This window comes from Cucumis melo, chromosome 3 (assembly GCF_025177605.1).
Source record: "Cucumis melo cultivar AY chromosome 3, USDA_Cmelo_AY_1.0, whole genome shotgun sequence".
In the NCBI taxonomy this organism is placed as follows: Eukaryota; Viridiplantae; Streptophyta; class Magnoliopsida; order Cucurbitales; family Cucurbitaceae; genus Cucumis; species Cucumis melo.
The window spans coordinates 29,480,311-29,503,415 of NC_066859.1; the positions used below are offsets into that span (position 1 = coordinate 29,480,311).

Here is a 23,105-nt window from a genome sequence, read left to right on the forward strand (position 1 = left end):
TCGCGGCGGGCTGGGCGGTGGGTCTCTCTCCACTACCTCGGTGATGATTAAAATTGGTCCATACTTAAGAGGTTGATCAAAGCTACACTTTTAGGGGTTCTCTTAAATTAATATTTTCTTAAAAGTTTTTCTAAGCAAAAACCCTATAAATATAATTAGGAAAGTCATGACACTTTAAAACAGGTCGATAAGTTGAGGAACAAAACTTAGGTACATCTAATACATTACTACCTTCTAAAAATTAGAATATTGTATTTTTAAAAAAATTTAGTAAGAATTTGTCATCTAAAAATTATTATTAAATAATTTAATAATTGTACAAATATGAAAGTTTAAAATGGCTTGTTTTTATCACTATCTATTAATAACATTGATATAAGCATATCAATTACTATCAATATCTATTATCGATAAATTTTGAAATTTTGATATATTTTATAAATATTTTGTAAAATTTATAGTTTTTCAGGATTCCTCTTAAAAACATAAGCTTAATATGAGATTTTTTACAACAATATTTTGAATAAACATACTTAAATTAGGAAGTAATTGTCCATGTTATGATTCGAAACATAATCTAAAATAATTGATACATTTCTACTTTGAATTTAAAAAGTAAATTGGTTTTAAAGATTAAATTTGTGATTGAAAATAATTTTAAGTCAAAAGAAAAGGATGATTTTAACTATTTTATAATCACTTTCAAATGTAAAAGACAGGTAGGTTCTGAAGTCTGATATGTAAAGTAAAATTGGTCGGTCATGAGAGTTCCTACCTCCCTTCACGTATCACGAGACCTTTTGTTGGCCCTTCGAACTTTGTAAAGGTATAAGATTCAGAAACACATTAACCACTATAAAGCTCGCCCATGGTAATCTTGGTTGCAGCACCCACCACTGCCAAACAACTTCTCAATAGTCTGATGCCTTGAAACTTGAAAGTTATAGAACTTATGCTAAACATTTTCTTTGTTACATATAATAGGAATGTATTTAAAATTATATTCCCAACATTTTTAGTACATAAATCATTTTTAGCATGCCAACGTTGTATATCAACTTATACATGATTTAAGGTTAGAAACATTATATAATTGATCAATATATTTATGGTTTAAATTGTTGATGTCAATAAAAAAAACTAATTTTTCTATTTAAAAGAAAACAAAAAACAGAGGTCTTCCATAACATTCTCATTTGTATGGGTGATTGTTTTCTTATTTTTAGTATTTTAGGAAAGGAGGTTCTTTTGTCACTTTTCAAAATGTTTTGAACTCTTGATAATAAAAAATAATACTATTCTCTTAATAACTAAATAAAGAGTTATGGATTCAATTTATATAGAAATTAATTGAGATGGCATAAACCAGCTTTCATAAATATATATATAATTCTTTTAAAAATTTTGGAAGAAGGAAATAATTGAGTTTCTTCTTCTGTTCCCATCTTCTTCCAGAAAAAAGAAAAGAGAAGCTTAAACAATGCATAATAAATATTTAGAAATAAATTTCCCATACATTCTAAGAAAAAGAAAAGTTGCTGCCTAACACAACTCTATTTTATTTATTCAAAGAAAGGAAACGAGAAACAAAAATTAAAGAAAATGGTGGATTGAATGAAACGGATACCAAATTCGTCGTTTTATATTTCCAGTTTTAGCTTCTTTTCAAAGACGAATGAAATATTACTCTCGGATAAATATATTTTAAAGAAAAAAGAAGACATAAATCTTCTATATCCATCTATGTATGTAGCATATATAAAAGTGTCGAACCTTTTCTTTCTAGTTTGCTTTCTTATTTACTACGTTAATTTGGTTGTTCTAATTATTTATTATTTATCAATTAACGGTTAGATATTTCATTATCTTTCGATTAGTTAAATTCATTAAAAAAATTTAATACTTTAGAACTCTTTTCACAAAAAATTAAATTAAGAAAAAACGTAGGAACATTCATTGGCTCGATTTTAAAGCTAAATAAATTTCTCTTATTTCCTTTTATTACTTACATATTCTCTCTCATCCTTCTTGTGACTCATGTTCACACTCTCAATCATTATCTCTGTGTATTGTGAGCAATAAAATAAATCCATGTATATGAGAATTTGATGTAAAACAATAGGTATTTTTGTGTTTTTCAACTTATGTATAAAGATGCAATGAGACCTTTGACAACACTATCAACTATATATCCACAACACTATCAACTATATGTCAAACAAATAAGCAATATTCTCACAATACTTATGGCACTACAAGATTATTTATATATGTATCTATATTCGATTAATTTAATTTTTGTTTGTTTCTGAGTATTGTATTTTCAATTGAAGAGATTTCTTTATCCATCATTTTTTATTTTATTTATGTCATTTCAGTCTTTGTTCTTCTATTTCTTTATTATCTTTATTTCTTTAACTTAATTTTAATGAAAAAAAGTATGTTTTGTTATATTATAGTTAACCACTAATTTTCTCTTTATTTATATATATCGTATTTATATAGACGTGTTTTCACAAACTTATGTTGTTTACATTAGTCTTTTATATTCTCTAACTAAGATATAGTTGTCCGATGTGATCACCTCACTGTCATTGGTAGATCTGGTCTTAATAATATGTTATGCAGACAATGATCGTCGATAGTTACAATCGAAATAACACAAATTTTTCAAACAAAACAACAAGGAGATGTTTCATTCAATCAACTTTCGTACGAAAAAATTAAAATAACATGAAAATGTTTAATTTTTAAGTTATTTATACTTTAAAATTTTAAAATAGTTACTTTGCATGGTAATTAAATTTTCTTTTATTTTGCATATATTTATTATATATTACAAATATTTTACTCCACCGATTTATAATATTTGAATATTTAAAAAACAAAAATTAACATTAAATACTTCACGTTCAACCCTAATGCTTGCAAAAAAAAAAGAGCACTCACAAAGCATCACCTCACAACACTGCTTTCCGAAGGAAAAACCTATGTATAACCCTACATTTTGCAATCTCAATAAACCGAGAACAAGAAAATCTCAAGTTCAAATTCCTACCGAAGTTCGTATTTGAAGAAAAAGTCTTTCTAAAGAAAATAATAATAATTGATTCACTAATGCAGGTTCTATCTAAAAACCACCCAAACATAAACTAGAAACAAACGTTCGCCTCTACCACCGAAGTTATGATTTTGAGCAGTAGATGTGTAATTTACTTTTTTAACCTTATACCATCTATATATGGGTTTTGCTTCCCATAATGGGAAGGATAACAAAACCATTAGAGAAAAAGAAACAGAAGGAATTGATAAGAGATCCTAAAAAATAAATCATATAACAGAACATTTACCATTCATCTCTTCAATAGTTTACCACTTATTTTTTCATTTTGAAAAAACCTCAAATATTATCAATACTACACCCATTTTAAATATAGATCCAGACAAAAATCATTACAAACAGACCTGAAACAAAATAGATAAATAAAAATAAACAAGCACCTGAAAACCATTTGATAATTCCCATCTGGAAACAATCAAAATCCGTCAAGGGACATTTGCTTTTTGATCTTCTCATGAGATGTTTGGTCAAACAGACATGTCAAGTATTTTCGAAATTAGACAAAAGAACAGGACAAGAATAGAACAACGGTTAGAATCTTATCGATTGTAGCTTCAAATTCATGCTAATGTTGAAAAGCAAGTGTAGAAGCAGAATAAAATTAGCTAACGCTACACGCCATAACATTATATATTCTAATAAACATTTAAGTTCCTTATTAGTTCTCGCAGTCTCAAACGAATAGTTAGTAAATCATATTCTACATAACTCAGGTCCATCAAAATTCGGTTCCACTCCACGGATGGAGGGATTTATAGCAAACCTCGAGAACAAAGTTGAACATTCAGGAATGAACCAACTTTGCTCATTATAGATAGAGTGAGATCCTACAGAGAAACGTAGAAGATTTGCCCACCCCAGGCTTCCGGCGGGACAATTGCGATGTATAAGAACTATAGATTGTTTTCTCTACCTTCCAATCATCAGTTCACTTGCTGTTGATGGGTGCCATACATAGGGTAAGCTCCATAGGCTGCTGCATACATGGTTGGTGGATCATAAGGTAGCGGCAGAGCGTATCCATATCCACCATACATTTGTCCTCCATAGTAGGCTCCACTCCAGTGGTTACCATAATCAGCTCGGTACTGTCCACAAAAGAGAACCAGTCATAAAATACTCAAGACATGAACAGAAATATAATCAGCTGGAGTGTCCATATTTCAAGTATTTAGAAAGAACCTATATAAAACAGATATATACTACTTACTCAATAAAACACATATTTCCTTCTATTTCCTTCCCTAATTCCATTCTCTACCTCATTATATTCCATATGGTAAAGATTCCGGGAGATCTCACAACAGGGAATTTTATTCCCTTCCTACATGATGAATGTAATAATAGTTTATATGGCTTATTTAGTAAGTCATGGTATTACAATTTGAGAGGGATATTTCCAGTTGTCCCTCCAAATAACATAGTGCACGATAATTGTAGTTGAATTAGTAATTCTTATATAGTTAGAAAAACAGAGCAGATACATAAAAAAGGAACGACAGATTTGCTAACTACCATGTAAGTAAGAACTAAGGAGAGTGCATACACCAGACAACAGTAGACTCTTTTTGTGGGAGAAAAAGAGAAAAAATTAGTTACTCCATAAGCATCTCCTAACCTGAAAATCGAGGTAGTTATATGCAGTGTTTTAAAAAGCCGCAACGGGTGTGTGCCTAGGCTCAAGGTGCAGGTCTGGCACCTCAGCTTTTCAAGGCTAGGCTCACAAAATAAGGTGCGCGGCTCAAAGCCCTGCACCTTGGGGCTTTTTTATTCTTTTAAAAAATAGAAATAATTAGGGTATACCCTTCTTTATTAACTAAAAAAAAAATATCAAATTTATTAAACCAAAATGCGAAACTTCTTGTTTTTAGAGGCCTGTTTTTTCATATTTCCACTTCAACAATGTCTTCTTTCTTAATATAGTACTTCTATCTACAGTGCACCTCACCAAAAAAAAAAAAAAAAAAAGGTTTTTTTTTGCGCCTTCTGATTAAGCCCCAGAAGACTATTGTGCTTTACTGCGAATTGAGCTTTAAAAGACACAAGTTGTATGTTTCTACCATTTTCACAAACACAAAAGACAATTACCTGCTTATTTGTCGGACTACGTCCCCAAGAAAGACGTACTGTTTGCTTGCCAATCACAGTTCCATTTAATTTCTGCAATGCCTCCTCAGCATTTTTTCTACATGGCAGAATTAGAAAATAGATGAGTAGTTGAAATGGATGAAGAAACTAAAAACTCACTTTTGGCATATGGTCAAACAACGTGTGGCCCACAAAGTTTACCTGTTTGCAAATTGGATGAAACCACAACCTTTTCCAACTGGTATTTTAACAGATACTATTTCTCCATGCTGAGAAAAGAGCTGCTTAAGATCTTCATCAGTAACATTTGGATCAAGCCCTCCAATGAATATCTTTACACACATCCCCCAAAACCGAGACGAAGAGGAAAAAAAGAAAAGAAAAGAACAAGAGAGAATTAGCAAGAGAAATAACAAGTGATATTATGAAGACAAAGTGAAGAAATCCAACTCACAGTTGTATTTGTAAAATCTCCATCAGACTGGTGTCCATGGGAGAATGAACCATTTGATGCATATCCTAATACCAAGACAACATATAGTTACAGCTGATGTATGGGCATCTTAATTCGCCAAGGGTTAGTCCCAGTGTCCTTATAAAATTACACCACAACCTTGACATATATACAATGCCCCCAGTATAAAAATCCCCTTTTTAAGGAATGTGATAAAATTTTGACTCAAAACTGTGCAAATGAACTCAATATTGTTTACGAGCAAATAACTACAAGAAGTAAAGTATCAAATACCTTGTGAAGAATATTGCTGCTGATATCCAGATGACTTTTTGGGCGTTGCTGCACCAATGCGCATAGGCCTGCTTGAGCAATATATGCCATTCATTTCAGTCATGGCCTGAGACCTCTCATTATCATCACCAAACCTTACAAAACCATAACCTTTTGAACAACCAGTATTTGGGTCATAGACAACTTTTGCTGCTTTGACAGATGAATATTTACTAGCAAAAGTTTCATGCAGTACACTGTCAGTAACATCCGCTGCTAAATCTCCTACAAAAATAGAAAGATCAGAACCATTTTCTGAACGCTTGTCGCCAGTGCTAAAAGTTGCCCAGTTTAGCCGGAAAGCTTGCTCAGTATTAGGCATCAAAATTGAAGAATAGTTCTGCAGAACTTTCTCTGCTGTTGTATGAGAGAAAAATTCTACAAATCCATAGCCTTCTGATATACCAGTTTGCTTATTACGAATGACTTTAAGGGAAGAAATCTGCAAGTAATAGTTACGTAAAGCATGGGACATAAGAAATGGGCTTAAAGAGGATACAAGAAAGACTGTCTAGAAAAAGACCAAAAGACAACAGTACATCCTCCAAGAGGATTTCTTTGATAGGTTCTCTTCTAAGAAATGAAACAAATCAACAAACAAGGAACATCCATAATGAAAAAGACACAAGAAAGTTAGAAACATGCACACACAAACAAAACAACACTGACTTGGCCAGTACGTACCATATCTTAATATTTGAAGATAATATATTAAATACTTTCATTCAGAAATCGTGATTAAATATAAATTATCATGTGCAAAATGACCAATATATTATCTTGACAGAATAAAAAAAAAATACAAGGAAGAAAAAATCATACTATTTCATTTTTCATTTCAATGAAATTACTAAAGTGTTGGCACTTGATATATAGGGGCTGAATAGACCGACATGCCTCCACCATATTCAGATTTTCTTGCTCTTGAACTTCTACACTGCTTAATTTCTCTATTTCTTTTTCCTAAAGTATCTAAACGAAATTAAATAATGAGACTAAAAGGAAAAAAAATAAAGTTACACAGCTTGTTTCATTCAATAAGATAGAAAATAGAACGTAACAATTGAGGAAAGCATAACATATATGGTATAAAGGATCATTTTAGAAATGCCAAGTAAAACAAATGGGCGCATTTACTAAACAAATTTGGGCCTAAGTTGATGATAGATGCACTAGAATTAAATAAAGCATCAAATCTGATAACAACAACAACAACAACGGATCCAAGTAAGAGTTTTGCAGATTTCTCCGAGCAGTCTCCCGTAACAAAAATAGAAAACCTGTTAAGAATGACTGCAAAAACAATAACTTGCAGACATAAAATTTAAAAATAAAATCCTGACAATTTTGCTGTCGCCAACCCTCAGTTATTTCATCCAAAAAAAATTGTCTATATTGGGTAAGCTAAATGACACTAATGACAGTTAACAAAATTAGCAAAACAAATCCAGAACAGTAGATACCAATAAAATGCCAATAAATGAATTAGTATGCATTAATATTCTAACGTGAAAAGGAAAAATAAAGTAAAAACATAAATCGCAATAGTAAAATGGGAAACCTCGCCGGTGGATGCGAAGCAGCTATGGAGGTAATTCTCATCCATCCAATGCTGCAAATCGCCAACCCAAATAGTCTTGTTCTCGCTGGTGGATCCCTGGTGTGGCTGCTGGTGCTGCTGGCCATTAAGCTGATGCGGCGGCGGGTATTGACGGTACGGTATATAGTGCGGTGAAGGCGGAGGAACGTAATGCTGCGGCGGCATCATCGGGTGCTGCATTATCATCGCCGCCGCCGGATACTGCATCGCCATCCACCGCTGCGGCTGCGGCTGTTTGTGCGTTTGCTGATTCTGCTCTGTCTGATGCGCCGCCTGCTGCTGCGGCTGCGAATCAGGGCCGTTCGATGGCATCTTCTCCCACTCTTGAGTACCGCTCAAAATCAAAAGAACAAACAAAATTACAGATTCAAATTGGAAGAAAGAAGAAGAAGAAGAAGAATAAGAAGAAGAAGGATAATAATGAAGAGAAGGGAGAACGCAAAAAAGGGCTTATGAATCGAGGTTTTAGAGCTAGTGAGAGATGAAATCCATGGCGATGTATATGTTGATGATAACCGCAGGCTGAAGAAGAAGAAGATAAGCGAGAGAGAAAAAGGAGAGGAGGCTCAATTAGGGTGGAATGGAACAGCCGAAACCAAATGCAAATCAATAAACCACCGATTCATGGCTGGATTTGTAGACGCGGTGGCTCCTCAAACCCTTAGATCAAACCCTATAAAACGATCCTAACCGTCCAAATTTATTAGTAATTTATATGCAACGTGCTGTCGTTAAGTTCACTCTCCTCTTCATCCGCCGCAACTGCCTTTTGAGTGTTTGATTCTTCGTTTCACCCTATAAAATCCCTTTTTTTCCTTTTATTTTACCTCAGTTCGGTAACTTTTTTTAGCGCCTGAATTTTTAAGAATATACATAGTTTACGGATTTATCGCTACTTTCCTTAAGCCGGCTTTATTGGGAATGGACTAGTTCGTTTATAATAATAATAATTTTTACAATTTAACACCCTATTTTTACCATTTAGGAAGAGTTTTAAAATATGGTAAAATAATAGATTTTGATCCTGTCAATTTTAAAATCACCCTTCTATGGCATCTTAAATATTTGTGGAACCCAATTTTGCTATTACAAACATCAAGTTTTATATAATTTAAATCATTAACAAATTATTAATTATGTCAATTTAAATATAAATTTTTCTAATTATATCCTGCACTCCAAAGATATCATATGAATTTTATAATTTAAGTCAACTAGAGTTTAGTTAGATTTTAGAGCTTGGTTCTAAAATTTTCTAATTTTGTTGTTACCTTATATATATGTGCTTATGATTTTCAGATTTTGCCCAAAATTTTTAAAAAGTCATAAATATAGATCATAAAGCAAAGATATGTTAGTGGAAACTAGTGCTTATAAGTTGAATTTTAAAAAGAATAAAAAATAATACCAAACGCTTAACAAATTGAACAACGGTGTTCTTTGATATTAAGATCTTGATCTAGACAAAAGCAATGAATTTATTTGTATGGGTACTTTTCACTTGCTTTAATGCTTAGATTTTAACATCGATTCGTTTTCTAACTTAACTTATAAAATTAATTATCATCCAACGGAACTCTAGATATTGGTGTTTTATAGCCTATCATGCCTTAGTTTTAAATGTCTTTTAAGGTTCATTTTTCATTAGATTCAACGATGCAAGTGAGATAGTTTTCGAGGTTGGATCGTGGCCAATGAGTTTGGAATGGGCTTCAACTCATTCTTTCCTCTTTCCTTGGACCTCTTCATGGACTTTATGGGTTGTTTTAGACCTTGTTTGTCGTTATTTTTTACTAATTTATATATTATTCATGTAACTTCTCGTATAATTTTGTCCGTTGATAAAAATAGAGTTAGTTTGCATCCGTTAAAATGACCATTGTTATGACATACTACTTTTAAAGCATTTATTCACTTTACGGAGACCAATAATAATAATTTGATTATTTCAGTTATGATGTATGATTTTAATTAGTTGATATTGCCAGTTTAATATTAAGTTCGACCTTTAAAAAATTATATGTATTTTGCGACAAATGCAAGTGTTTTCATTATATTTGTAATTTTATGAAATGAAACCTAATTCATTTGTTAATTAAAACTTACATATTATTTGCAAAATAAAGAAAAAATAAAATCATTTGTATGGTTTGATTATAAGTTAGTTTCTTCCCATGATTCATTTTAATTTAGTTAGTTTAGGTTAATGCAAGTAACTGAATATTTGATGTGACATGTTCTTATTGTTTTATTTAGTTGCATATTACTACTTTAGGTTATGCATATTTTCCTTGAAAACATACATTCTAACTACAACTTACATGAGATAAGCCTTCTTTTTCTTTGAAAGAAGATAATTACAAAGAAAATTTTTCGAATCCCTCCATCTTTGTCATAATAATAAAAAATAAAAGAAAAATCTTTTAAAGTTTAAACCAAATAAATTTGTCAAATTAAATGTTAATCCATCATTCACCTTTTTACAAACATGTCTAATTCTATCATATTCATCCAAAATTACCTAAAGTATTGCACAATTTATATAGATTGTTTTTTTCTCATTAGTTCCTCGTCGTTTTATATATATATTATATATAAAATAAATAATTATCTTCAATGAGAATGAGAGAAAAATTAGGAAATTTTTCTTCAAATAAAATCATATGTGACAGTGGGACCATAAATCATCAATAATCAATCAAAATAAATGAAATAATTAAAAAATATACATATTGGTACATTAGAGTAATATGCTATAGGTTTTTGTGGTAGTTGAGTTAGGACCCGTTTCATTACGTTTATATTTAATGTTTTTTTTTTGTATTTTTTATTTTTTAATAGACATATTTGATAACTATTATCGTACTTTTTAAAAACTAGAGAAACTACGAGAAATAATTTATCTCAATCTTGTTTCCATTTTGTTCGATTATATCTTCATTATGTCTTAAAATCTATATCTGACTCACCGGTGAAGTACTTGTATTTACTTCTATGATTTTTTTTATTTACTTCTTTTATATATATATATATATATATATTTCTTAACTTGTATTTATATTGTTAATCTTTCATATATTTATATGTTTAATATTTTTTATAAAATTTTTATTTTTATTTTCTTAATTTTTCTTAATTATAAGATAACTTAATTTTGAAAATTAAAATTTTAATATTTAGATTAGTGTATTATTTGATTTAAAAATTTTACATCTAATTTTAAATTTTCTTTTCTATTTAACTATGTTTATTTTATATTTATATATTTAATTTAATTTTGAATTTTAATTGGTTCAATATTTAAATTTATATATTACTTTGATTTACCATATTTAAATTGTAAATATGTTTATTAATATTTTCAAAATTTTAAATTTCAAAATTTAAATTTTGCAATATGTATGTTTATGTTATTTTAAATTTTAAATTTCAAATCATGCCATATGTATATTATATGTTATTCTAAATTTAAATTTATTCTTTTTAGCATCATTAAAATTAGGTAGAATTTTACATTATATACTTTTTTTATCGAGATAGTCATTTATATTATCTTTAATATCGTACAACCATGACATTTACATAATAGCATAATTGAATTGAACTTAAATCAACATCGTTTACGATAAATAATATTTGAAATCAAACTTTAATAGCATATGATTAATAAAAATAATTGTATTATAGTTATTGATTTTGCATCGGGATTTATAAAATGTTTATATTTTATAGTTAAATTTTGTCATATTTTAATGAATTTAATGTTTTTTTTACATAATCAAATTATATTTAAACGAAAACGGATCCTTAATAATCACTTTTTTTACTACTATATACAAAATGTTTATAATTTAGTTACTATATTAATTGAAATAGAAAAAGAACATCCTCGTAAAGAAAATAACAGAAAAGGTATAGCAAAGCAATAAAACACATTAAACAATAGTACGGGTGGTCCTATGAATTGAAAGAACCAAAACTAACCTTGTATATATAATATTATTACAAATGTTATTAAAATAGATATCCATTATATTTAGTGTCCATTTTCATGCGTCACTTCGCGCTATGTGTTTTGAATATAATTTTTAAAGATCATGTAAACCATTTCATGCTTGTCAAATTGTCTACGAATAGTGACATTTTGTTAGTGTTATTAGACACATGTATCGATTGAAACTCCTAGAAATAGTGAAAATTTCATAAAATGTTTATTATATATATTTATTTTAAAATTATATTTTCTCTATATTTGTATTTCAATTTGTGTCTCCTTTTTAGAACATAGATTAAATTTTAACCAGACAAATAACTCTAATCCTAAAGTCAACTAGTTTCTTTTGGCTTAAGTTTAGTGATCAATGCTAATACTACCATTTTATATCCCAAATATTAATAAACATAATACAATGTAAAATAACTTCTAAATGTAATAAATTTTTGATTTAGGACAAAAGACAATATCATTAATTAAAATATATAAACAGTAGAGTTTTCTTAAATCATAACTATATACTTTTTAAAATGTTATTTATACATAATTATTAGGTATAAGAATGCTTTACGTTATAATTATCCAAAAGATATTACTTTCGAAGCATATGTGGGTATTACACATCTAAAAGGAACCATATTGATATGTTCAAAAATACCTATGAGTTTGTTTAATTTTATATCAACAATTTTAAATATTTAATCTAATCACAGTATTTTTCACAAGTCTTAAAATTTAGAAACAATACTTACGTGTAACTGTATTTTATTTTTTCTAAATATTGTCATCGTTTAGCCCATTTAAAAAACAATAATTTTTAAAGACTAAAGTTGAAAAAATGGATTGATTATAACCTATTTGTTGTTGTTACATACTTTATATGGGTGAAATTGCCGACCTAATCCTATAAACATACAAATAAAAATTTATACGAGGAACGATGCTTGAGTATTAATGTAACAGAGCATTCGCCGGTTTCCATGAAATCCCTCTAATTACAAAATAATAAAATATTTGAAAAATAAATTTTGATAAGCGACATTTTGTGATTGAAGAATTAGATGAGAAAGTATGCATATATGTGGAATATAATCATCCAAGTATTTCTCTTGCACGAAAATAATATTAACTTATTAAGTAGTTAAACAACCAATTCTTTTAAACATCGATAATTTTTTAATATTAATTAGAAAAGTAGAACAATTTGTTGACCTATTAAACATTATTATCTCTCATCTCCCATGTGATATATACACCACCGCCTCAGTCACGTTATCACATATATGCAAGTTATCCACAAGACATTCTTTCACGTTTCATTGTATAAAATACTGCTAACGTATAATTGACAACAATTTAAGAGTAACCTGAAAAAGAAATAAAGAGTTAAACTAATTTCATATTTGTAGGAAAATGATATTACATAGTCAAATATTTTTAACTAAATGTTTAGAAATGTTTGTAAAAATATATTTCCGCATGTGTATTTATACAATAAAACTTGAATGACCTTCAAGCAGTGTCTTGAGGGAAGGGGTGTTTAAATAATTCAACCAATCGAATAATCTGGATTGTCTAACATAAATTAAGTATTGAGTTGGATTTCGATTACATTTAAAAAATTCGCATGTACTCAATCTAACCGATTTTCTAATATTTTCGATATATATATTATAATGTATAAATGTTATAATTCATACATAATCACGAAGTTTGTTTGTCTAAAGTTTGTAATGGATACGGTGGATTTGGATATTTGATGTTATTAACTAATTAAAAGTAATTGGATTATAAACTTTTAAATTATGAAATAGTTCACTCGTAAGTTTTGATTACGGTTTAAATTTTTAAAACATTTTTCAAATTTACTTTACCCTTAATTCGTAGGCTCAAAACTACTTGTGTCAACCATTGTAAAATTTAAAATTTACTTGATATTCTTCTCAAATTTAATCCATTTTCTCCTTTGGGTATATTTTGATTAGATACTTGTCCTAAATGTTTAATTTGAATGTTTGTTCTCTAAAGTTGTTTCATTCAACTTGAGTCTATTTTTGTTTTAAAAAATTTAAAATGTGTGTTTTAAATGTGAAACTTAAAAGACGAAGAAGGAAAAAGGAAAACCATTTCAATTCTCATGTGTAATTTGGATATGCATTTCAACGTGTTACCTTAAAAATATATGAAAATAATTAAGAATGAATATAAGAAGATGAAAGCAACAATGGCAAAATAATTAATATTTTTCAAATTAACATGAAAAATAAAACTACTTTTTAGATTTACAACAATTCTAAACATGGTAAGATATACCAACCCACATGAAAGCTAACACGTTGACAATGAAAAAAAGTTAATCGATGACATAAATTAATTAAATACGTTGACTTCCACCAAAATAAAACAACTCATAAGTAAGAAGTTTAAATTACAAGATTTGTCTATAAATTGTAATGATTGAGGTTAAATTACACAGTTGGCTCGATTTAGAAAATCTTAGAGTCTTAGTTCACATAACTCTCGATCACAAAGCTCATATTAGATAATTTATGTTTCATTTAAATTTTATTATTATAAATACTATTTATAAGGTCTATTGATCTATAACGAGGAACTTATAATTTTTAAAGGGATAAATCATATTTTTAGTCATAGAATTTTGAAGAATACATTTGTTTAGTGTTCGAGTTTTCAAAAATTACATTTTAGTCATAGTTTTTTTAAAAACAAATGTATTTGGTTCTCAAATTTTCAAAATCCACATTTTTAATTATCGAGATTTTAAAAATGTGTTTAAAAGCCTTCCGAGTATTTTTTATAACTTTTATATTTATATAATAAAATATACATAAGGAAAAAGCTTTAGAGATAATATATTTTTTAAAATTATATACAAAATCAATTTAAAGTTACCATAGGAACCTTTTTAAAATCAATTTAAAGTTATCATAGGAACCTTTTTAAAATCAATTTAAAGTGATGGAAGGTGTATAATTTGAGAATTGAGGAATTAAATTTACATATTATAAAATTCTCATCGGCAGTTGAAAACTTAAAAATCAAACCTATGTATTTTTCAGAATTCGAATAATGAAAAGATAATTTTTTATTTTTAAAACTATGATGATTCAATTCTAACGTTATTATTTACAAAAGATTATTATATTTTATAGATACATAGTTTAGTTGTTTTTATAGCAAATTAAATAAAAATATTTATAGATATTTTATTTGTGATAAACTATATTTGTTATTTAAAACAATTTTTAAAAAAGATAATTTCATTACGTATAACCTAACAAATTTAAATGAATGCAATCATCACTTTAGAATTTGATATCGATAAATATTAATTCTTTCGAAACAAAATTTCATGTCAATATCAAATTTACAAATAATAATAATACCTAAAAGTTCGATACGTAACTTTTCCGTCCAACGCGAGTGGATGGAGTTAATTGAGACGGCGCCGTATTGCTCACGAGGCCCCCCTTTGGCTGTTCATTCCCAAAAGGCCAAGGCTAAGGACCATTAAACGTGGATCGCTGAAAAAGAATTAGGAAATAAAGAAAAACGAGGGAAAAAAAAAAAAACCGAAGCAGTTCTGAGAAGAAAGAAAAGAACCGTGAAAGGCACGCAAATCTCCGAGTCAATGAATTCCCACTCGCGCTCACAATTCCTTTACGTGCGAGTTCCCGTGTCGTCGAGTCTCTCTGTGACGGCCTCGTCATCGTCTCCTTGGTTCCAAAGGAATATGCCATTGTTATGTTCTTTAATGCAGACATTCTCAGATGCATACACCTTTTGATACGCTTTCTTCTTCTAAATATTATTTCCTTCACTGCTAGTCCTTTCTCTTCTTCTTTCTTTCTTTTCTTCCCGGTTCTTCTTTTCTGGTATGCATTTTCTCTCTCTCTCCCTCTCTCTGTTTTTAAATTTCCTTTTCCTGTTTGGTTCTTGTAAATACGACTTCTTACGATGCTCAATTTTGCATGCTCTTTGATTTCGGGTTTATTCATTCGTGGAATTGAATTGCTGGCTCTTTTCTATATTTTGGTTATCTCGAGCATGTTAACCGGTGGAACTTTTAGTGTTTAGAGCCTAGTGTCGTGTCTGATTGCTGAGTTAAGTATGGAAGAAACTAGGGTTTTCTTTTTTATTTCTTCGTGATTGATGAGGACGGGGGATTTTAGGATAAAGAAAATGTCTACTTGCGAGTTAAGCATTCAAAATGAAATCAATGGGTAAGATGCGTCAAATCCTGAATTATAATTTCCTTTGAATATTATTTGATGAAATGTGGAAGCCTGCCGTATTTGATGTTTTTTTTGGCAAATAAAATGTTCGAAAGGATTTGTTTTATGAATTTTTTTAATCTAAACGAAGTGGTATTCTCTGTGTGTGCAGGACACTATGGTTTCTGACAACATCTCTGTTGGTTTATTAGATAACTTCAAAATGAAGAGGGTTCGAACCATCTTCACTCACACGTATCCTTATCCTCATGAACATTCACGGCATGCTATTATTGCGGTGGTGGTTGGTTGCTTATTTTTTATATCTTCCGACAACATGCACACTCTCATCGACAAATTGGATCAGAATATCAAATGGTGGTCTATATACTCATGTTTGCTTGGTTTCTTTTATTTCTTTTCATCACCATTTATTGGGAAGACCATTAAGCCCAGTTATTCAAATTTCAGTCGGTGGTGAGTTTCTGCCTCTCTATTTTATTGCGTTTGTTTCACAGTGACATTTTATGGCCGTCTAAATGTGCTGTTGAAATTTGAGTAATTGATGTTTTCAGGTACATAGCCTGGATTTTAGTGGCAGCTGTGTATCATCTTCCAAGTTTTCAGTCAATGGGAGTGGATATAAGGATGAACCTTTCAATGTTCATAACGATATATATCTCTTCCATTCTGTTTCTTACAGTATTTCATATTCTCTTTATTGGCCTCTGGTACGTTGGTCTGGTCTCACGTGTTGCTGGAAAGAGGCCTGAAATTTTGGCAATTTTTCAGAATTGTGCCGTAAGTTCTGTGGATCTTCAACATTCATTGTTTCTTTTCCTGTTGCCATATTAATTCTTGTTCTCATTCGTGGTGTAGGTCATAAGTATAGCCTGCTGTGTGTTTTACAGTCACTGTGGCAATCATGGTGTTTTGAAAGACAGAACACTTCAGCAGAGAACCTCCAATTGGTTTCCTTTCTGGAAAAAAGAAGAACGAAACACCTGGCTCGCAAAATTTCTTCGTGTAAATGAATTGAAGGATCAGGTGTGCTCGTCTTGGTTTGCCCCTGTTGGGTCTGCAAGTGATTACCCACTTTTGTCTAAGTGGGTAATTTATAGCGAGGTGTATACTGCCTTCATCTTTGTTTAATGCGTGAGTTTACTGTATGTGTCTTTGTCAATTCTTTGCATGTATATTTTTTTTCTCATGTCATCTACTTTCGTTGCTTTAGTTAGCTTGCAATGGCTCATGTGCTGGTCCATCTGATGGTATTTCACCCATATACTCACTCTGGGCTACTTTCATTGGTCTTTACATTGCGAACTATGTGGTGGAACGGTCAACAGGGTAAGTTATTGGTTATCATTTTGTTTAAATTTTAGCAGGAAGCTAGGAGCTTATGTTATAATGACTCGGCTAAGCTTGTAATGGTTCTGGTAATGTGTTTTTGTGTCCTCTGTTCCTTATTGGAATTTACTTGTAAGTCTGCTAGCTATTCTATTGCTTTTAGTTGTTCAGTCTATTTGGAGTTGTTGGTTGAATATAATTAAACTGTTTTAATGAAGAAAACTATCAAGGTTGGACTTGAGAATGCTGGAATCATATTATCTTAGGTCCCGGTTGCTTTTTGTTTCTCATAGTTAGTTTTGTTCAGCAATAACTTCTATTCTTTTTTGTTTTTATCTGTTATTCATTTTGGTTGGTTCATACTTGATCAGCACTTTGTTTCTGAACTGAAACATGAATCTATGATATTGTTTTTCCTTTCTGAAGAATGAATTGGCTGAAGTTAATTTTGTAATAGTTTTCACTTGGTTTCTACCATATAATGAGCTTAGATAATTTATTGGTGGATTCTGAAGTCTGTGGAACATAGTTTTTGTTTAGTTTCTTAATCGATTTGCAATTTTGCATGATTAACAGGTGGGCTCTTTCGCATCCTTTATCTGTTAAAGAATATGAAAAGCTGAAGAGAAAGCAAATGAAGCCTGATTTCCTTGACATGGTTCCTTGGTATTCAGGGTATTATGTTGCCTAAGATTCCTGGCCTCAATTTCTTCCTTTAATCCGGGTGTGCATAGTTATAGACATTTGAAGTATTCTTTTGATGGTTTTTTGCAGAACTTCTGCTGATTTATTCAAGACTGTTTTTGACCTACTTGTTTCAGTGACTGTCTTTGTTGGTCGATTTGACATGCGCATGATGCAGGTTTAGTTCTATGATCCACATTTTTGCATTTTACCTACCCTGTTTAGTTCGGAATGAATCCATAATCACATCCACCAATTTTGTTAACTAGCTCACTGTAGGCACTGTGGTCTACCCTGTTGTTCATGTCTTAGACTGTCTTTAGTGACAATATCTTCTTGTAAATAATGTCAAGTCCCAAACATTATGAATGCATAGAGGAAATAATGTCTTCTTGTAAATACCTGTCAGCGACACATATTGCAATTTCAGAGGGATGAAGCAGTAGTAATAACCTCAACTTTATCCACACTTTTGCTTTCAGAGAGTACTGAAAATTAGAATTTCATTTGGAATATTCATTTAATGCTTCATAAGGTTCCTTTTTGCCAAAGACGTCTCTAGATTTTATATATTCAAAGGCAGATTTTAGATATTGATCCATTCTCCGTGTGAATAAATGTTATCTACTAAAAATTGAGGGGTATTATTATTATTTATTTATTATAAATAAAATAAATATTTAATAATTATTCTTATTCTTCTTCTTCTTATTATTTATAAATTTTATAAATTATTATTATTTATTATTACTATTCAGGTTTACTTTTACTTTGCACTGGGGATATCTTTTCCTCTTGTAAATTTCATTCATCAACGAAATTGATTCTAGTAATGAAAAGAAAAGCCATAGCCATAGATACGTTTCTTGACCATGTTACTTTTATTTGTCTTTCTTGGTGTGAATCATATTATTTCTTTGATAGTAACAGTTCATGCGAATGCAATCTCTTCCCCAACCGAGAATTTTTTGTAATCTTCCTTGGTTTGGGGCGGTGCTTTGCTCCCTTTTTAGTTTAATTTGATATCTAACATGAATTCTAGTTTCCTATATTGAAAGTTCAAAGAAATTGTTCTCTTATGAATGCTAATTGTAAATATAACGTTTTCCACTTCTTGACCTTTTTTCCAATGTTAGGCAGCAATGCGCAAGCTTGAAGATGGAGCTCAACAGGATGGTTTATTATACGATCACTATAGTGAAAGGGATGACTTATGGTTTGATTTCATGGCTGATACTGGGGATGGTGGGAATTCATCTTATAGTGTTGCACGTCTGCTTGCTCAACCTTCCATTCGTATAGTTGAAGATGATTCAGTTTTCAACTTACCACGTGGAGACATGTTACTCATAGGGGGGGATCTCGCGTAAGTTGTTAGAAATCTTAAGTATATACTGTATTTCATTAATGATTTCTTTTCTCTCTCCATCTATAAAACACCATGTGTAGTTTGGATAGATTGTTTAGAATAGCCTTTTACTTGCTAAAAGCATATGCAAAGTTATATATATTAATGGTAAATCTTCCCTCTGTGGTTCTCTACAGATATCCTAATCCATCAGCATTCACATATGAAAGACGTCTCTTTTGTCCTTTCGAATATGCTCTTCAACCTCCGCCTTGGTATAAAGCAGACCATATAGCAGTGAAGAAGCCTGAGTTACCTCATTGGATGTCTGAACTGAAGCAATATGATGGACCTCAGTGTTATGTAATTCCTGGAAATCATGGTTGTTGCCTTACTCAATCTGAGCTGTTTCAATTTTAATGTCATAGTACTATGTATATAGAATATTTGGAACTGATTACCCATCATCTCAATGAGTTAATGCATTCTTTTGGTTTTATAGATTGGTTCGATGGACTTCATACCTATATGAGATACATATGTCATAAGAGCTGGTTGGGTGGTTGGTTTATGCCTCAGAAGAAGAGCTATTTTGCGCTGAAACTTCCTAAAAGATGGTGGGTATTTGGTTTGGATCTAGCACTCCATGGTGATATTGATGTCTACCAATTCAAATTCTTTTCAGAACTTGTGCAGGAAAAGGTATCTTCTCCATAAGGCTTTTGTTAATTTGAAATTTATTCAAGAGGTGCTGAAATAGTTAGCCTCTAATGTGTCATTTGGCCCAAGGCTCTTCTTGCCTATCCTTCTTTTCCACCTCATTTACTTAACCAGCTTTTTCTATTGTGGAGTTTCAATTTGTAGCATATACCAATCTAATTTATTGAATGATTCAATCCCATTTGTCTGTGATGGTTAAGACTTCTTTCCTTTGATTTTTGTTTTTATTATTCCGGTGTTCTTTCACTTTTTCTTTTTGTGGTTATTATTTTATAATGAACAAATCATCTCTTTATTTGATCAAGATGGGAGCTGATGACTCGGTGATCATCATGACTCATGAACCAAATTGGTTGCTTGACTGTTACTGGAAGGATGTTTCTGGGAAGAATGTCTCGCACCTAATATGTGATTATCTCAAAGGGAGGTGTAAACTTCGTATTGCTGGAGACCTGCATCATTATATGCGCCATTCTGCTGTTAAATCAGACGAGTCTGTAAATGTGCACCATCTTCTTGTAAATGGCTGTGGTGGGGCTTTTTTACACCCAACCCATGTCTTTAGTAATTTTCGAAAATTTTGTGGGTCTACATACGAGTGCAAGGCTGCCTATCCTTCCTTTGAAGATTCTGGCCGGGTAATGTTGAAATAAAATTTTTTGTGCTATCTCAGCTCTACTATTTTATTTTGTTTTTAACTTCTAGTGCACTCTTTTTTCGTTGTGCAGATTGCTTTAGGAAATATTTTGAAGTTCCGGAAGAAAAATTGGCAATTTGATTTCATTGGTGGCATCATATACTTTATATTGGTCTTTTCTATGTTCCCACAGGTTGGCTTCTGACCTCTCTGCGCCAGGTTTTATTTTTGGGTTTCCTTTAGCATGTTTTTTACTTGACTTCTCTTCATTCATATTTAGCTTAGTTTCCTCCTTCACATCTAGAGATCTTTGACTTGTACGATTTGGGTCCCCATTGATTCATAGTGAACTGTTTATACTTCACCTTCTCTTAGGCTCAATTGGGCGTATAATGCACATGGCTTTTCAGTAAAGTAATGCAGTACTTAAATGTGTGGTTGACCAGTTTTGTAACTTTCTTCTAGTGTAAGCTTGATCACATCTTGCAAGAAGATTCATTTTCGGGTCACGTGAAGAGTTTCTTTGGCACCGTGTGGAATGCTTTTCTGTACATGCTGGGAGAGTCATATGTATCTTTAGCTGGTGCTATTGTATTATTGATTGTAGCAGTAACATTTATTCCTAGCAAAGCATCCAAGAAGAAACGGGTAATAATTGGGCTTCTTCATGTTTCTGCACATCTTGCTGCAGCGCTTTTTCTTATGTTGCTATTGGAACTGGGATTGGAGACATGCATCCGTCATGAATTACTAGCAACATCAGGTACTGTCGTGAGTTTGTTACTGTTTAATGCAGCCTTGCCAGTTTTTCATGACCATGAGAAATGACGGAAAAGAATATAGTTATACTTCACTGTATTGTTTTAGCCTTTTAGCCATGCAATAGAAAAAATGATGAGAATTTGAAGAGATTTGAGTTCTTTTTTGTTGGAGATTATCTAGAAAAAGGAGGGGTTTAATGTTTCTGATTGTGTAGTATTAGCGGTTGAAAGTGAATTTTCTTCTGTGCATTGCAGGCTATCACACTTTGTATGAATGGTACCGTACAAAGGAAGGCGAGCACTTTCCTGATCCGACTGGTCTTCGCGCCCGATTAGAAGAATGGACATATGGCCTATATCCAGCCTGTATAAAATATCTTATGTCTGCATTTGATATACCCGAGGTTAGGAAACTTTTTCCTAATTCCCAGTATACCTTTTTTTTTCTATTTGACCAATGGTTGAGAGGATGCTGTTTAGGTCATGGCTGTCTCACGTAGTAATATTTGCAAGAATGGAATGGATTCACTTTCCCGGGGAGGTGCTATGATATATTATGGGTCCGTCTTCTTTTATTTCTGGGTTTTCTCGACACCGGTCGTCTCCTTCGTTTTTGGAAGCTATTTATACATATGTATTAATTGGCTCCACATTCACTTTGATGAAGCATTCTCTTCACTAAGAATTGCAAATTATAAGTCATTCACTCGGTTTCACATCAACCGTGATGGTGATCTCGAAGTTTTTACTCTTGCTGTTGACAAGGTAAACATGGTTTTTCATATCTAATGGAAACGCAATGCTTTATTTATTAAGAGTATTAGACCACGTTTAGAGATTTTATCTTTTAAAACTGAAATTCACGTGGATACATAATCTGATGGTGTGTTGGCTCGTGCCATAGGTTCTTAGAAACAATTTTTGATCGCTACTCCACAAAACTTCTCATATAACTCCCACTCCCATTTGTCTCACGTTCTTATTTTCAAGTTATCTTTATCTTGACTCTCGTATTTGACTTTGCAGGTTCCGAAAGAATGGAAGTTGGATTCCAAGTGGGAAGGGGAGGCAAGAGAAATGGAAGGTGATCAGAAGATGAGTCACCAGAGGTCGTTTCCAAGCAAGTGGAAGGCGGCTGCACCGCATCAGGATCCAGTGCACACCGTTAAGATTGTCGATCAGTTTGTTATTAGACAAGGAAGAGGTAATGATAGATTTGGAGATGCCAATGGGTCAGAAATTCACTGACCTAAGTTTTAACTATAGTTTTAGTAGTATTTGATACAAGTATTTTAGGGTAGCAATTTTAAAGCCAGAAATTGATATGCTCTGTACAGTGATTGATTTAACCTTTTAGTGTTCTGATCCCCAAAAAGCGATTCCATAACAAATGGTTGCATTCCCAATGGTAGAAAAAAAATGAAGCCATTTTATGTTTGCTACAAGTTTTTGTATGGAGTCATCATCTCTTGCTTAAGATCCATGATTCATAATGTCCGTTTCATTTCTTGAAATGCAATATTTTTATGGCCTCACGGATGCAGTATAAAAGGAAAAGAAAAAAAGAAAAAAAGAATTTTAGTTTCTATATATATATATATATATATATATATATATATCATAATGTTTCCAAATGACCCAATACAAAATGTTTGGGCGTATGGGCAGATCTCAGAATGCATACTTGCGGTTACTTTTTAACTGAAAATGGAATACGACACAAACTTGTTCTTGTCCATACCTTTTAATGTGTTTCTTACACGTAATTTTGTGAAATTAC

The 23,105-nt window shown here is 31.2% G+C and overlaps 2 protein-coding genes across 2 annotated transcripts; one reads left to right on the forward strand and one right to left on the reverse strand.

Moving 5' to 3' along the window:
- Positions 1 to 3,722: 3,722 nt before the first annotated feature.
- LOC103487914 (polyadenylate-binding protein RBP47-like) lies at positions 3,723 to 8,365 on the reverse strand. The gene is made up of 6 exons (XM_008446423.3): positions 7,558 to 8,365; positions 5,958 to 6,438; positions 5,664 to 5,728; positions 5,411 to 5,541; positions 5,210 to 5,306; positions 3,723 to 4,209 (listed from the first exon to the last, which is right to left on the reverse strand). Exons 1-6 carry the CDS (start codon positions 7,906 to 7,908, stop codon positions 4,045 to 4,047), a joined length of 1,290 nt encoding a protein of 429 aa, XP_008444645.1. The 5' UTR covers positions 7,909 to 8,365; the 3' UTR covers positions 3,723 to 4,044.
- A 6,819-nt stretch (positions 8,366 to 15,184) lies between these two features.
- Positions 15,185 to 22,770, forward strand: LOC103487913 (uncharacterized). Its single transcript, XM_008446422.3, has 16 exons — positions 15,185 to 15,486; positions 15,998 to 16,302; positions 16,401 to 16,626; positions 16,705 to 16,950; positions 17,060 to 17,175; positions 17,752 to 17,850; positions 17,950 to 18,037; positions 18,996 to 19,225; positions 19,405 to 19,589; positions 19,710 to 19,909; positions 20,233 to 20,565; positions 20,656 to 20,757; positions 21,030 to 21,327; positions 21,581 to 21,729; positions 21,806 to 22,090; positions 22,352 to 22,770. The coding sequence occupies exons 2-16, from the start codon at positions 16,004 to 16,006 to the stop codon at positions 22,571 to 22,573; spliced, it is 3,078 nt and encodes a 1,025-aa protein (XP_008444644.1). The 5' UTR covers positions 15,185 to 15,486; positions 15,998 to 16,003; the 3' UTR covers positions 22,574 to 22,770.
- Positions 22,771 to 23,105: the final 335 nt, after the last annotated feature.